The 13,107-nt window shown below is 35.6% G+C and overlaps 2 protein-coding genes across 2 annotated transcripts; both read left to right on the top strand.

Annotated features, from left to right (window-relative positions):
* Positions 1-1,887: 1,887 nt before the first annotated feature.
* Positions 1,888-2,843, top strand: LOC107658278 (gamma-crystallin M2-like). The gene is made up of 3 exons (XM_016446774.1): positions 1,888-2,090; positions 2,194-2,436; positions 2,571-2,843. Exons 1-3 carry the CDS (start codon positions 2,085-2,087, stop codon positions 2,841-2,843), a joined length of 522 nt encoding a protein of 173 aa, XP_016302260.1. The 5' UTR covers positions 1,888-2,084.
* A 6,199-nt stretch (positions 2,844-9,042) lies between these two features.
* Positions 9,043-9,902, top strand: LOC107658280 (gamma-crystallin M2-like). Its single transcript, XM_016446776.1, has 3 exons — positions 9,043-9,107; positions 9,199-9,441; positions 9,603-9,902. The coding sequence occupies exons 1-3, from the start codon at positions 9,096-9,098 to the stop codon at positions 9,783-9,785; spliced, it is 438 nt and encodes a 145-aa protein (XP_016302262.1). The 5' UTR covers positions 9,043-9,095; the 3' UTR covers positions 9,786-9,902.
* The last annotated feature ends 3,205 nt before the right edge of the window (positions 9,903-13,107 follow it).

Genomic DNA, 13,107 nt, shown 5'->3' with positions numbered 1-13,107 from the left:
TGTGTTTGAACATGCTACATTCAATTTTCTAAATCGAAATTAGAACTTGAACCTGGATAAGGGCATGAATTGCAAGCTTTCACATTAACATTACCTATCACAACAACATGTCACACACTGGTGACAATCCAACAGATACTTTGAGCTAATCCAAATCTAAATTGATTACTGCCATTATATTTTTCTTAGTGTTTTTTATAAGAATATATTGACAGACTATCTCTATCATGTGTGGAGAGAGTTGTTGCAGAGCAGCATCAGGAATTAGTTATGAACCACATTATTAAGCCAATTATCAAAGGTTAATGCCATGTGGGTAGTAGTTGTTTATTAGAGGCACGGAATGCAGAGCCTCATTCAAATGTATTTGAAATTAAAATAATAGCTGATAAATTTAAATATTGTTTTACTCAGTTTACCAAATAATGTGCATAACTCAGATGTATATAAATTAAAAATTGATTTTTTATAATTTTCTTTCATACATGGTAGCCCAGATGAGTTGCAATCACTGTGGCCGACAGCATTAAGGGTGTTCTCATTACGAAAATGACCAATGAGAATGGAAACGTTAAAAGATGCCACAATTTGCCTCCATCCAAAATGCAGCCAGCCAAAAATGGTTTGAGAGAGGCTAAATGAAAGTTGCTTCCTTCTACATATATCCAATCATTTTCAAAGTAACTAATCTTGCCAATTAGCTTTCAGCTTCAGTTTAGTGAGTCATTAAACCTGCTAGTGGTTACACTAAACAAAAACAAAACAAAACAAAACAGAACAAATTAGACTGAACAATGGGGCTAAATATACATTTTCCTTTCTCTAAACATAGGTGAGAAGGTGTTCGATTAGGCTCTCCATTGTAAAAATTCTTAAAATGTTCAAAGTCTCTATAATAGGGTTTCTGCAGGTTTTATGAAGGTAAAATTAAGACTTTTTAAAAACTATTTTAAGACCAAGTAAAGAAAATTTAAGGAATTAATAAAAGGGAACACAATATGTCAATATGTTCTCTTAATGTAAATGCCTAGGAAGCACACAATGAGTTGTATTAGCAACACTTCAACACTCTGAAAATACAACTTCCAACCAATCTCCATTTCTTTCTAGATTACAAAAAAGTATCCCGAATTTTTTACTTAATTCTTTTATAATGTTTTACTAGTTTGATCAAGACGATTTACATATCTGTAATGAGGGGAACATAAGCTGCATCTTAAATAATTCCTGTTTTCACCACCAACCCCAAAAACTGGCATTAGTTATGTGTTATTTAGTGTTACAGACTGGCTATTCACTAGGCTTTGTCTCTTATACTCTGATCCCAAAATCAAGGACAGAGCTAAGGATACAGGCTCAAAATCACTAAGAATAATTCCAAAATGCATGCTCATAAAAACACAAAAACAAACCAAATCCATATAACCATAAGTTCTCAATCTAAAACATGATAAAAATACAAACTTAGGCTGTATTCAGACACAATTTTATTCTCCTACTCAAATGCTAGGAACTGCATGGTCAAGTTAGTTTGATATAGGCAGCAAAGGATACATCCTACGCTGTTATCAAAAATCAATCAGATGAAGGTATCTCAGCAGACAGAATGTGACACGATCGTTAGAATTCACAATCATTAGTATTTCAATAACAGTTTACATTAACATTATATAATGTTCATGTTTAAATGATGCATTAAGAATGATGGGAGCATTTTACAATTACCATAGTTTAAATATTGTTCACTGTTATTTCATGATATCTAAAGCATAAGCTAATGTTAACAAATTGAGCAATATTGTAAAGTATTATCAGCATTTCTTAAGAGTTTATCTAATTCACATTCTTTTTGACCAATGTACTTGTATTGTTCTAATAAATTTGAGTACTAAGATCAACATACCAAGCTTTAGCTAGAATGGCCTCTGTTACAACTTGCACAGTCAGGAATTGACTAACAATAGAGGCTGTGTAGTCTTTAGTCTTGGTCTAGTATAAAGGTAGGGGTGACAGCAGTCAGCCAACAAGCAGAATCAGCTTCAGCTTCTACCCTGTGGAACTACTGAGAATCAAGCAGCGCAACCATGAAGGTAAACCTCATTCCAGCACCCATTTCCACAAAGTTTAGCTTCAAAATGTTTGATTTGGTATCTCTCACTTTAAGTCACTAAAATATTAAATTTGAATTTTCAGGTCACTTTCTTTGAGCACAGGAACTTCCAGGGTCGCTCTTATGAGTATATGGGCGACTGTGGTGACTTCTCCTCCTACATGAGCCGCTGTCACTCTTGCAGAGTGGAGAGTGGATGCTGGATGATGTACGATAATCCCTACTACATGGGAAATCAGTATTTCTTTAGGAGGGAAGACTATTCTGATTACATGTCTATGTTTGGAATGAGCAACTGCATCAGGTCCTGCCGTATGATTCCTATGGTGAGCTCAATTTCAGCTTATTTAACATATAAACATAAATAGGATTATCTTTAACTTTTTCTATTTCTTTATTTCTTTATTTATTTTTGTTTTTATTTTGCTGATAAACTAAAAGGACTTCTTTTCCACTACAGCACAGGGGATCCTACAGAATGAGGATCTACGAGAGGGAGAACTTTATGGGCCAGATGTACGAGATGATGGATGACTGTGACAACTGCATGGACCGTTACCGCATGCCTCACTGCCAGTCCTGCAATGTGATGGACAGCAACTGGCTCATGTATGAGCAGCCCCAATACAGAGGCAGAATGTGGCACTTCAGGCCTGGAGAGTACAGGAGCTTCAGCAATATGGGTGGCATGAGATTCATGAGCATGAGGCGTATCATGGACTCCTGGTACTAATTTTCTAGTGTTTCTATTAATAAAACTCTTTCTCCAAAACACTAAATACATTGCGTCTTGAAAATCATTAATGCCACTAATATTGACTTGAGTAATGCACAAACAAACAAACTTCTCATGAGATAAACATAGTTTCAAAACAAATTAATAAATGTAAAAACAATGAGCAATTACTGCATTTGTTTGCAATACATCCTGTGGTAACATTAAAATTTGGCTTTCAAAGGACAAGTTACAAATAAACAATGAAACCTAGTTCTTTCAGAGCAGAGCATGTCAAAAATGGTGGAACTGAAATTTCATGAGGTCTGGAATACAGAGGTGTGTGTATATCTTAACAGTTAAAGCTAATACCATGTTTCATAACTGAAGTAGAATATAGTGGGAACCAAAAAGCCAAAGGCTGATATATGTGGAAAACCACACTTTCCATGTGTTGTCAAATAGCTCATTTAAACAAAGTGGTGGTGATCTGACAGATAGGATCTAAAACACAAATGTCAACAAGACTGTCAAACGTGTCTAAAAAAATGATCTACAGTGTCAAATTTAGTTCTAAAATATAGTAAAAGTATAACAGACGTATACAACTTATCATGATTTCTGAATTGTTGCCACAATTATAGATGGGACTGAACAAAAAAGGGAAAATTACCATAGATTCTGTGATTGGAATACTTGCTCATACAATACCATGTAAAGATTACTTCACAGGCACATGCATACTGATTCCTAGAATCAGACTGCAGAGTCACAACAATTCCCACATAAATAGCATGTAACATCTAATCACATATTACATAACCTTGACATATTACATAACTTTTTATTTTTACAAAGACAAAAGTGCCCCACAATTTTCTAATCATTCTGGACTGTTGTTATAACACACAATATTGTACAGTCAGTCAAACAAGAAATTGTAGAATTCCTTTTGTAGTCATGCTTCACTTGGAAAGGGAAATCAGAAAGAAGACACCTATATACACTGATCAGCCACAACATTAAAACTACTGACAGGTAAAGTGAATAACATTGATTATACAATGGCACCTGTCAATGGGTGGGATATTTTAGGCAGAAAGTGGAAAGTCAGTTCTTGAATTTCATGTGTTGGAAGCAGGAAAAATGGTCAACTGAAAAGATCTGAGTGAAGATCCGAGTGACAAGGGCCAAATAGTGATGGCTAGACGACTTGTAGGTGTTCCCATTATGCAGTAATTAGTACCTACCAAACGTGGTGCAAGAAAGGACAACCGGTAAACTGGCATCCGGGGTCATAGGCGCCCAAGGATAAGTGATGTGTGTAAAGAAGACGAGCCCATCAGGTCTGACCACACAAAAGAGCTACTGTAGCTCAAACTCCTGAAAAACGTAATGCTGGCCATGATAGAAAGGTGTCACACAGTGCATCGGAGTTAGTTGCCAATGGGACTGCATAGCAGTAGATGGTCAGAGTGCCCATGATGAACCCTGTCCACTGCCAAAGGCACCTACAATGGGTACATGAACATCACAACTAGCATGGAGCAATGGAAGAAGGTTGCCTGGTCTAATGAATCACATTTTCATTTAGATCAGGCATGTGTGTGTTGTTTACCTGGGGAAGAAATGGCAGCGGGATGTATATGGGACGAAGGTAGGCCAATGGAGGCAGTGTTATGCTTTGGGCAATGTTCTGCTGGGAAACCTTGGGTCCTGGCATTCATATGGATGTTACTCTGACACATACCACCTACCTAAAGATTGTTGCAGACAATGTACATCCCTTCATGGAAATGGTGTTTCCTGATGGCAGTGGCTTCTTTCAGAAGGATAATGTACCCTGCTACACTGCAAACAATTGTTCAGGAATTATTTGGCCTGAAAATCCCACATATCTTAATCCGATTGAGCATCTATGGGATGTGCTGGACCAACATATCCAATCCATTGAATCCCTACCTCGTAACTTGCAGTGTACACATAACGTATCAATCGTACTTACAGGTTGTGGTTCGGAGAGTTTGTTAGTCCAAATTAAGAGGATTAGCCAACAAAGATAAAAACCAAGATTAGAGAAGCAGTCCTTGGTAAAATGACATGCACACAACAAAAGGTTCTAATTGTATTTCTGTGGTGCAGATTGTTTTCATTTAAGGATAGCTACATTATAAACGGCAAAATAGATATTTTTCAAAAACCCATATGACCTGTTCTGTAAAGAATATATTGGTAATGTCTTGGTGTCAGATACCACAAGAGACATTCAGAAGTCTTGTGGAGTCCATGCCTTGATGCATCAAAACTGTTTTGGAAGCATGAGGGGGACCTACATGATATTAGGTTGCTGGTTTTAATGTTGAGGCTGATCAGTGTACAAACTAACAACAGTTTATTTAAAAACTAACTGAAATAAAATAATAATTATCAAAAAATAAATAATTGCCTTCATAATCATTATATTCTCACCCCGTGGTGGAAAAATACGAGCTGTGTGGCAGTTTAGGGAAAAACCTGTATTTGGTGCATCATGCACGTGAGGTTTTCTGACAGAGAGATGCAAAGCAGTTTAAAGCAGAGTCCTGCACAGCACTGCAATGCAATGCACCCGCAGTAATTAACAGAACATCTGACCTGTCATTCGACAGCAGCACTAATTTAATTCTGTACCCAACCTGACCCCATTGAAATAAAGACCGCGACCTGAACCGCACCTGCATTAATCTGCTGAATCAGGTAGACAAAAATTATTTTCTCATGAAGAAAATTATTTTCTTTGAAGAAAAGTAGACACGCAGTGCAACATGGTAATGGACAGAAATATGATGAAAACATGCATCCTTTGTGTAATAAAAAACTTTTGCCTACATCATGTGAACAATCTGCCCATACGGGCTATTTTGAACAAATGTGCATAAACCATATCATACACACGCTTATAATTCTCCATAAATTAAAAGAACATATATGAGCCTTTACTGTTAAATGCTATTGTCTCTCCTGAAACTCTGCAGTGTAGGCCTATTTGTGGCCGTTTATAGCAGCATGTGTAAGGTCCACCCAATTGGCCCAACGACGGAATCCAATGGTGTGGGCAAAGGTATAATGCATGTAGGTATTTTACTTGCGCTTCTGCAAAGTTCACTTAATTTATCAGGGTTTAGTTTCAATTTTAGTCTAGCTCCATGTTTAATCTGACTCCAATTTCAAAGGATCATTAAATTTAGACTGTATTTCTAATTAAGAACTGATCACAGATATCGATTATGTATTAACTTATTCCAAACATCCCATACTTTTAATTATTCGTTCACCTGGGACCCGATGTCGCATTTGAGTCTCACGTGGCCTGCACAGATCTCACAATCACCAGTCTCGCCAGTCTGATTTTTGTCAGAGGATGTAGGTTGACTAATACCTGTTTTGCCGGCCGCCTACTGCTTGCTCTTGAAAAAAAAGTGTAGTTTATTTAGTAATTTCCCGTACAGCTTGCTAGAATCAGTGATAGACAGAAGTCAGAAGGTATCAGATGACGTGCCTACTGCTCCATTCATACATGAACCTCTGTTTGACCTATCCTGGCCATAGATTTGAGGTAACATATCAGCCTCCTCATGATAGTCATAATGATTTCAGGAGAGTTCATAATAATTCAAATATAACATTTTATTTGTCAGGTATAAATGTATCAAGCCAATTACATAATTAAACAATGAGAATCCAATTCAGAATTAAATTCAGTTCCAATTCAGATAAATATATAACATCAATTGCTCAAAGATGAGTCTAAGAGTGAGAGATGCATACCTGACAGCAGAGAGACACACAGCAGCATGTGAGAGTTCTAGTGCAGAGCTCCAGAAACTCACACACACAGTGTGGGGGTTTTCTGGTTACATAATCCCCAAGTAGTGTTTTGCCACTTCGCTTATATACCCAGACCAGAAAAAAGAAATCTTCAAATCAGATGTAAAACCATAAAAGACCTTTTGGTTTGCTAAGGATCCCGTGACCAAGAGTCACACCTGGCCAGAGATAGGAAAACATTCTTACAAACCCTGAGGGAGACACACCTCTCAGTAGCAGAACAGAATTCTTCAAAAGTTTTCACTCCTTATCATAATATAAGTGACTGCTGTGAAATTGAGACAGTTTTACCAATCGCATGGAGACCTTTACAATGATACTAAACATGAAAGGTTTAAAATCATAGAGTCTTAAGATATAGTAAATACACTATGTAAGTATAGTAACTTGGGTTCTTGACACCTCTAAGTCAAATTTCCGTGACCCAGGCCATGTGCCCCAGAGGGAAGGAGGGGGCTTGAAGATGGGTGAAGGGACAGTTGAACAATAGTTTTCTTTTAGATCTTCTCAGATTAGAAAGTTTTTTGTTTTATTGCATGGCATCTGTTTTGTGAGAGTTCCTGAGGTTTAGCTTCACAAGAAGATCAAAGCGGTCTTACACATGAAAACTAAAAATTTTATCCAAATTGTAATATAGATTATATATACAGAAAGCGAGCAAAGAGCGCTTCCATTATAATAAAGCTGTCAGTAGAAATCTTTGACGGTCTTCAGACTAGAGTGTGAACACAAATAAGCACAGGACCCTCACTAAGGTTAAATTCAAATGTCTTTCTTTGAACTGCGAATGAAAATTAATAAAAATGAAACTGAATTCTATAGCAAATATGAAAACAATATTAAAATAAAAAGGAATTTAAAAATGCAAAACTATAAAAACCTTGTAGAGCTGCATTATTAACCTTTAAAAGAGTGCATTCTTGATTCAAACACCCATGCAATCTTATTCCTAAATGACAACGATTCAGCTGTCTATCAACCCTTTGACAGAATCACATCAGCCATCAAATTAAATCTGTGCTCATGCTGCCACTGACTCAGAGAGAGAAGTTAAATGAACTGTCTTCACAGTGTGTAACACTGGTTTTAGATTTTTTTTTCTTGTTTAGGTTTTCTTGTCTTTTGTTTTTGTATTTTTTGTCTATGTTCCTGCCCTGTCATGTGTTTCCCTGACCCTGTCAAATGATCCTGCCATGTGGCCCTTTTGTTCATGTGTCTCGTTCTCATTGGTTCCTTTGTTGTTTATGTAATCCACTGTTTGGAGAGTTTTGTCCATGTTCATGTTCTTATTTTGCCTAGCCAAATCAAGTCTTGTTTATTGTTTATCTGCTCACTTTTGGATTTATTAAAACTGCACTTGGGTTCTTTAAACTTGCCATCAGAGAACATTTATTACACAGTGTTTTCAACATCATTACGCCAGTAAAAGTCAATTAATTCATTCAACCAATTCATTTAAATATACTGACTCATTCAGGAACAAATCTAGTAATTACTGAATCATTTGTTTAACCAATGAATTCAAAAATGAATTCGCTGTAATAATACTAAATGTGGATGTAAAAACTTTTCCTGTGTTTCTATTCAAATCTACCGCTACCTTAAAAGGGTGAAAGATAAATATGGTAACACTTTATTTTAAGGACCAATTCTAGCTATTAACTAGTTCTTATTAGCATGCATATTACTAGCATATTGGCTGTTTATTAGTACTTAAAAAGCACATATTAATGCCTTATTCTGCATGACTGTATTTTAGATCCCTTAATCCACCCCGTACCTAAATTTAACAACTAAATTACGATCTATTAATAAGCAGCAAATTAGGGTTCAAATTAGAATAGAATACTCTCAAATTAGAGTTTGTTCAGGTAAAACTCTTAGTTAATAGTGAATATGTGTTCCCTATTCTAAAGTGTTACCATAAATATTTTATGTAAACTTCTATTTATATTTTTATTTAGATATTTACATATTTTGTTTCACAAACTTCCTAATTTTTATTGGATTTTTTTATAGACTAATGAAAAAACTTTTTCTCAGAACCTCTACTAAATTTCATGTTATTTAGTTTAGTAGATATTTAGTAAGGTTCAGGTTTTGTAAATCACAGACTAAAAAATAATAAATAAATAAACAAAAAATAAATAAAAGTGTGATTCTCAATTTGAATCAGGAGTCTCTGGTTTTTAATTTTAACAAACATTAACTAAGATCTAGATACTACACTTTAACTAACAGCCTCTATGCCAACCTGCACAGTCAGGAATTGACTAACAATAGAGGCCCTGTAGTCTTTAGTCTTGGTCTTGTATAAAAGCACAGGTGACAGCAGTCAGCCAACAAACAGAATCAGCTTCAGCTTCTACCTTGTGGAACTACTGAGGATCAGTCAGCGCAACCATGATGGGCAAAGTAAACTTCATTCCAGCTACAATTTTCAATGTGCAATTCAAATGAAAATGGAAAAAAAATTCACATTAAATGTTAAACTGTGAATTTTCAGGTCACCTTCTACGAGGACAGGAACTTCCAGGGTCGCTCTTCTGAGTGTATGGGCGACTGTGGTGACTTCTCCTCCTACATGAGCCGCTGTCACTCTTGCAGAGTGGAGAGTGGATGCTGGATGATGTATGATAATCCCTACTATATGGGAAATCAGTATTTCTTTAGGAGGGGAGACTATTCTGATTACATGTCTATGTTTGGAATGAACAACTGCATCAGGTCCTGCCGTATGATCCGTATGGTGAGCTCCATGAATATTTTGATATAATTGGGGGGGAAAAAATTGCCATATAATAATTTTCCTAATTTAATATTTATTACGCATTTGCAAACATAGTTTTTTCCCAACCATATAGAAAAAGCAGTAAAAAAAATATTTAATCCACTTTTCTTCCACTACAGCACAGGGGATCCTACAGAATGAGGATCTACGAGAGGGAGAACTACATGGGTCAGATGTATGAGATGATGGATGACTGTGACAACTACATGGACCGTTACCACATGCCTCACTGCCAGTCCTGCAATGTGATGGACGGCCACTGGCTCATGTATGAGCAGCCCCAATACAGAGGCAGGATGTGACACTTCAGGCCTAGAGAGTACAGGAGCTTCAGCAATATGGGTGGCATGAGATTCATGAGCATGAGGCGTATCATGGACTCCTGGTACTAGAGTTTATATTAATAAAACAATTTCTCTACAACTATAAACATTGTCTTGAAAATCATTAATGCAACTAATAACAAAAACAAAATCCACAAAACACTCTGCAAGTTGTCCATAGAAATGTTTAGTTTTATTGTTAGTTCCCAAAACTATTTCCAAACATGTATAGTGTGGACTAGACATTACTCAGGAATCAATAGACATTAAAATAAAATAAGTTATTTTTGTTAAAAAAAAAAAAAAATTATATTTTCTCTAGATTAGGAAATATTGGTAACACTTTATAATAACTTAATAAAAAAAGATCATATGAACTGAAAATTTACTGACATTTGTAAGCATTTCAATTTACACTAAATAATCATATGTTAATCATTAGGTAATGTTTAGTAAGTTCATTAGTAAACATTAACAAGAACATTATCTCATATTTCTAGCTATGTGAATATATATTAACTAATGATCTGTTAAGCATTATATAATGTTTGTTAATGATTTATAAATGAAAGTTATTATAAAGTCTTACCAAAATATCTATGATTTCAGACCAAATATATTTCTAACCAACTTGCCCACCCACTTGTTGTCCTGGAAGGGATGAAAGGATTCAATGCTGATTTACAATCAATTAATTTGTTTTACAGACTCTGAATATCAAATTTGCGTGTTGAATTTTATTAAATTACTAATTTAAGTACTTTTTTAAATAATTACAAATTAATAATAAATCAAAACAATTGTATATTAAGAATTATTAACTACTGTTACTAAATTTAGCTTCAAAACATACAAGCAAATATAAAGTAATAACAAACAAAGAAACACATTAGAAGAACCAAACAAAAATGTTTTCTGTATCTGAGAGTGCTTATGTCATGATCTCCAGCTGGAGTGCCCATGAACTCCACCAGAGGTCACTCCACCCCTGACTCTTGCCACTCTCACAGACTACATTTCCCAAAATCCTTTGCCGGACTCATCATCACTTATTGCATTCACATGTGTCTTGTTACCTCTATCAGTCTCACTCTATTTATAGCCTGGTTATCCATTCATTCACTGCTCAGTATTGTCTAGCCTGTAGTATTCCCGTGTTTCCAGTTCATTGTTGCCTTGCCTTGTTTTGACCCTGGACTGTTTCCTTGTATCTGATTGTTTGCTGCCTGCCCTGACCTTCGTCTGTTTATTGGAGTAATCTTATGTCTTAAAGGGGTCATATGATGCGATTTCATGATTTCCTTTGTCTTTGGAGTGTTAAAAGCTGTTCGTGCATACAGAAGATCCTTAAAGTCGCAAAGATTGAAGTCTCAAACCCAAAGAGATATTCTTTCTAAATGTGAATGCTCAGCCACGCCTTCCTAAAACGCCTCATTCAGACACGCCCCCACATATCTATGTCACTGTGTGGGAAGATTTGCATAACACCACCCAAATGCATACGCAAAGTAAGAAGGCGTAACTTTTGTTCTCGCTGTAGTATTGTTGCCGCCACCATATCGTGGAGACGCTGTGTGTTTCGTTACGAAAGCCAAACTACTTTGTTTGGCCTTCCAAAAGAGGACACAACTAGAAATCAGTGGTTAAGTTTTATTTACAACACTGTTCCAGAACAGTACAACCCAAATATTCGAGTGTGTGCAGCGCATTTTACGGAGGAAAGTTTCCTGAACCTGGTAAGGGGCGTAACATTTCTGTCACACGCTTGAGGTATTCGGCCAATCACAACGCACTAGATTGCTGGCCAATCAGAGCACACCGTGCTTTTCAGAACGATGAGCTTTGTAAAAATCGACGTGTTTCAGAAAGGCGGAGCATAGAGGAGAAACAATAATGTACAGTATGTGGAAAATGTTGTGTTTTTTTTACCTTAAACTGCGTGAACACATTGCATTACACCAAATACACAAAATATTTATTTTCAGCAACGTCATATGACCTCTTTAAGTATTAGAAAATTTGCAGAAAGTCTCTAGGAGGAGTGGAATATATACAGTAGTTATATAATACAGTCTTTGTTATAAATGTCACACTATTTTCAAATAGGCGATTTCTATGATTTATAGACATTAGTGTTTAAATATTTTTTTTTACCCTAGTACTTCTTCTTTGAACTTCTGCAACATAAAATCTAAATATAGCCTACTGGTACTATACATATAAATTACAACTGTTCTCTCTGGGTCACCAGCAGTGTGAACAATGTAAATACAGGTTTGAATTTTCAAATCCTATGTGTCAAAGGGTTAAGAATTGTAATAGTAATTAACAATTATTATGTTCTTTTGTACTGCAGTAAAATTACAGGCCATCCTCTCATAATACAAAAAATGCATACCATAATCCCATTTCCACTGTACCACAATAACAGATTGGTGCGAATGAATAATTATTTAACAATAGCACAGTAGTCTCTGAGAATGACTGTAGAGAACATGCTGGGACAAAAATAAAAGGGAATAAAAGAAAGAAAGAGGAAATGGTGTATACAACAGAAAATCTGTTCCAAAAATAATTAAGTAATAAAAAACAGACTATTGCACACACAAAAAAAAAACACTCAAAGAAAATAGAATATACAGTTCTCTCACTCACAGACACTGCATTAAATCATCCATTCAGATGAGAGCTTGCCAAATCCAGTAAGTGATTTCCAGTTATATAATATGCATCAGATGAGTTATAAAGCAATCAGGCCCTACAATTGGACTGCACAAATACAATGTACTGTATAATACAGCCAGGCCTCACAAGGATATGAGTGCTTCCCCTCATTGTGTTCTACATTCCCAATATTTCATGTGGAGAGTAAAATCATAAGGAAACACCTATAAAAGCATCATTTTGAAAAGAACCCCAATAAAAAAAGAAATCAATTCAAATAGCCAGAAGGTTTGAATCTGAAACAACAATCTGTAAGCAATCTATGAAAACTTTTGAAACTCATTTTTTTAGTATTTCATATTCTAAAAAAGCAAAATCAAACCAAATCCACAGTCAGAATCTGTAAATCTGGAACAAAATTTATCAGAATGAAAGCTCGTTATTTTGTTTTTTGGCATTTATAGTGTTTCATTTTTGCAACATACACTTTAGAAATTCTATAGTTCAAACAATGTAAACACTACATACCAAGCTTTAACTAGAATGGCCTCTAAACCAACTTGCACAGTCAGGAATTGACAAACAATAGAGGCTCTGTAGTCTTTAGTCTTAGTCTAGTATAAAAGCACAGGTGACA

This window comes from Sinocyclocheilus anshuiensis, unplaced genomic scaffold, assembly GCF_001515605.1.
Source record: "Sinocyclocheilus anshuiensis isolate Anshui unplaced genomic scaffold, SAMN03320099.WGS_v1.1 scaffold263, whole genome shotgun sequence".
NCBI lineage: Eukaryota > Metazoa > Chordata > Actinopteri > Cypriniformes > Cyprinidae > Sinocyclocheilus > Sinocyclocheilus anshuiensis.
The sequence above is the reverse complement of the archived record's forward strand: the minus strand, read 5'-3'. Positions and strand labels throughout refer to the sequence as shown.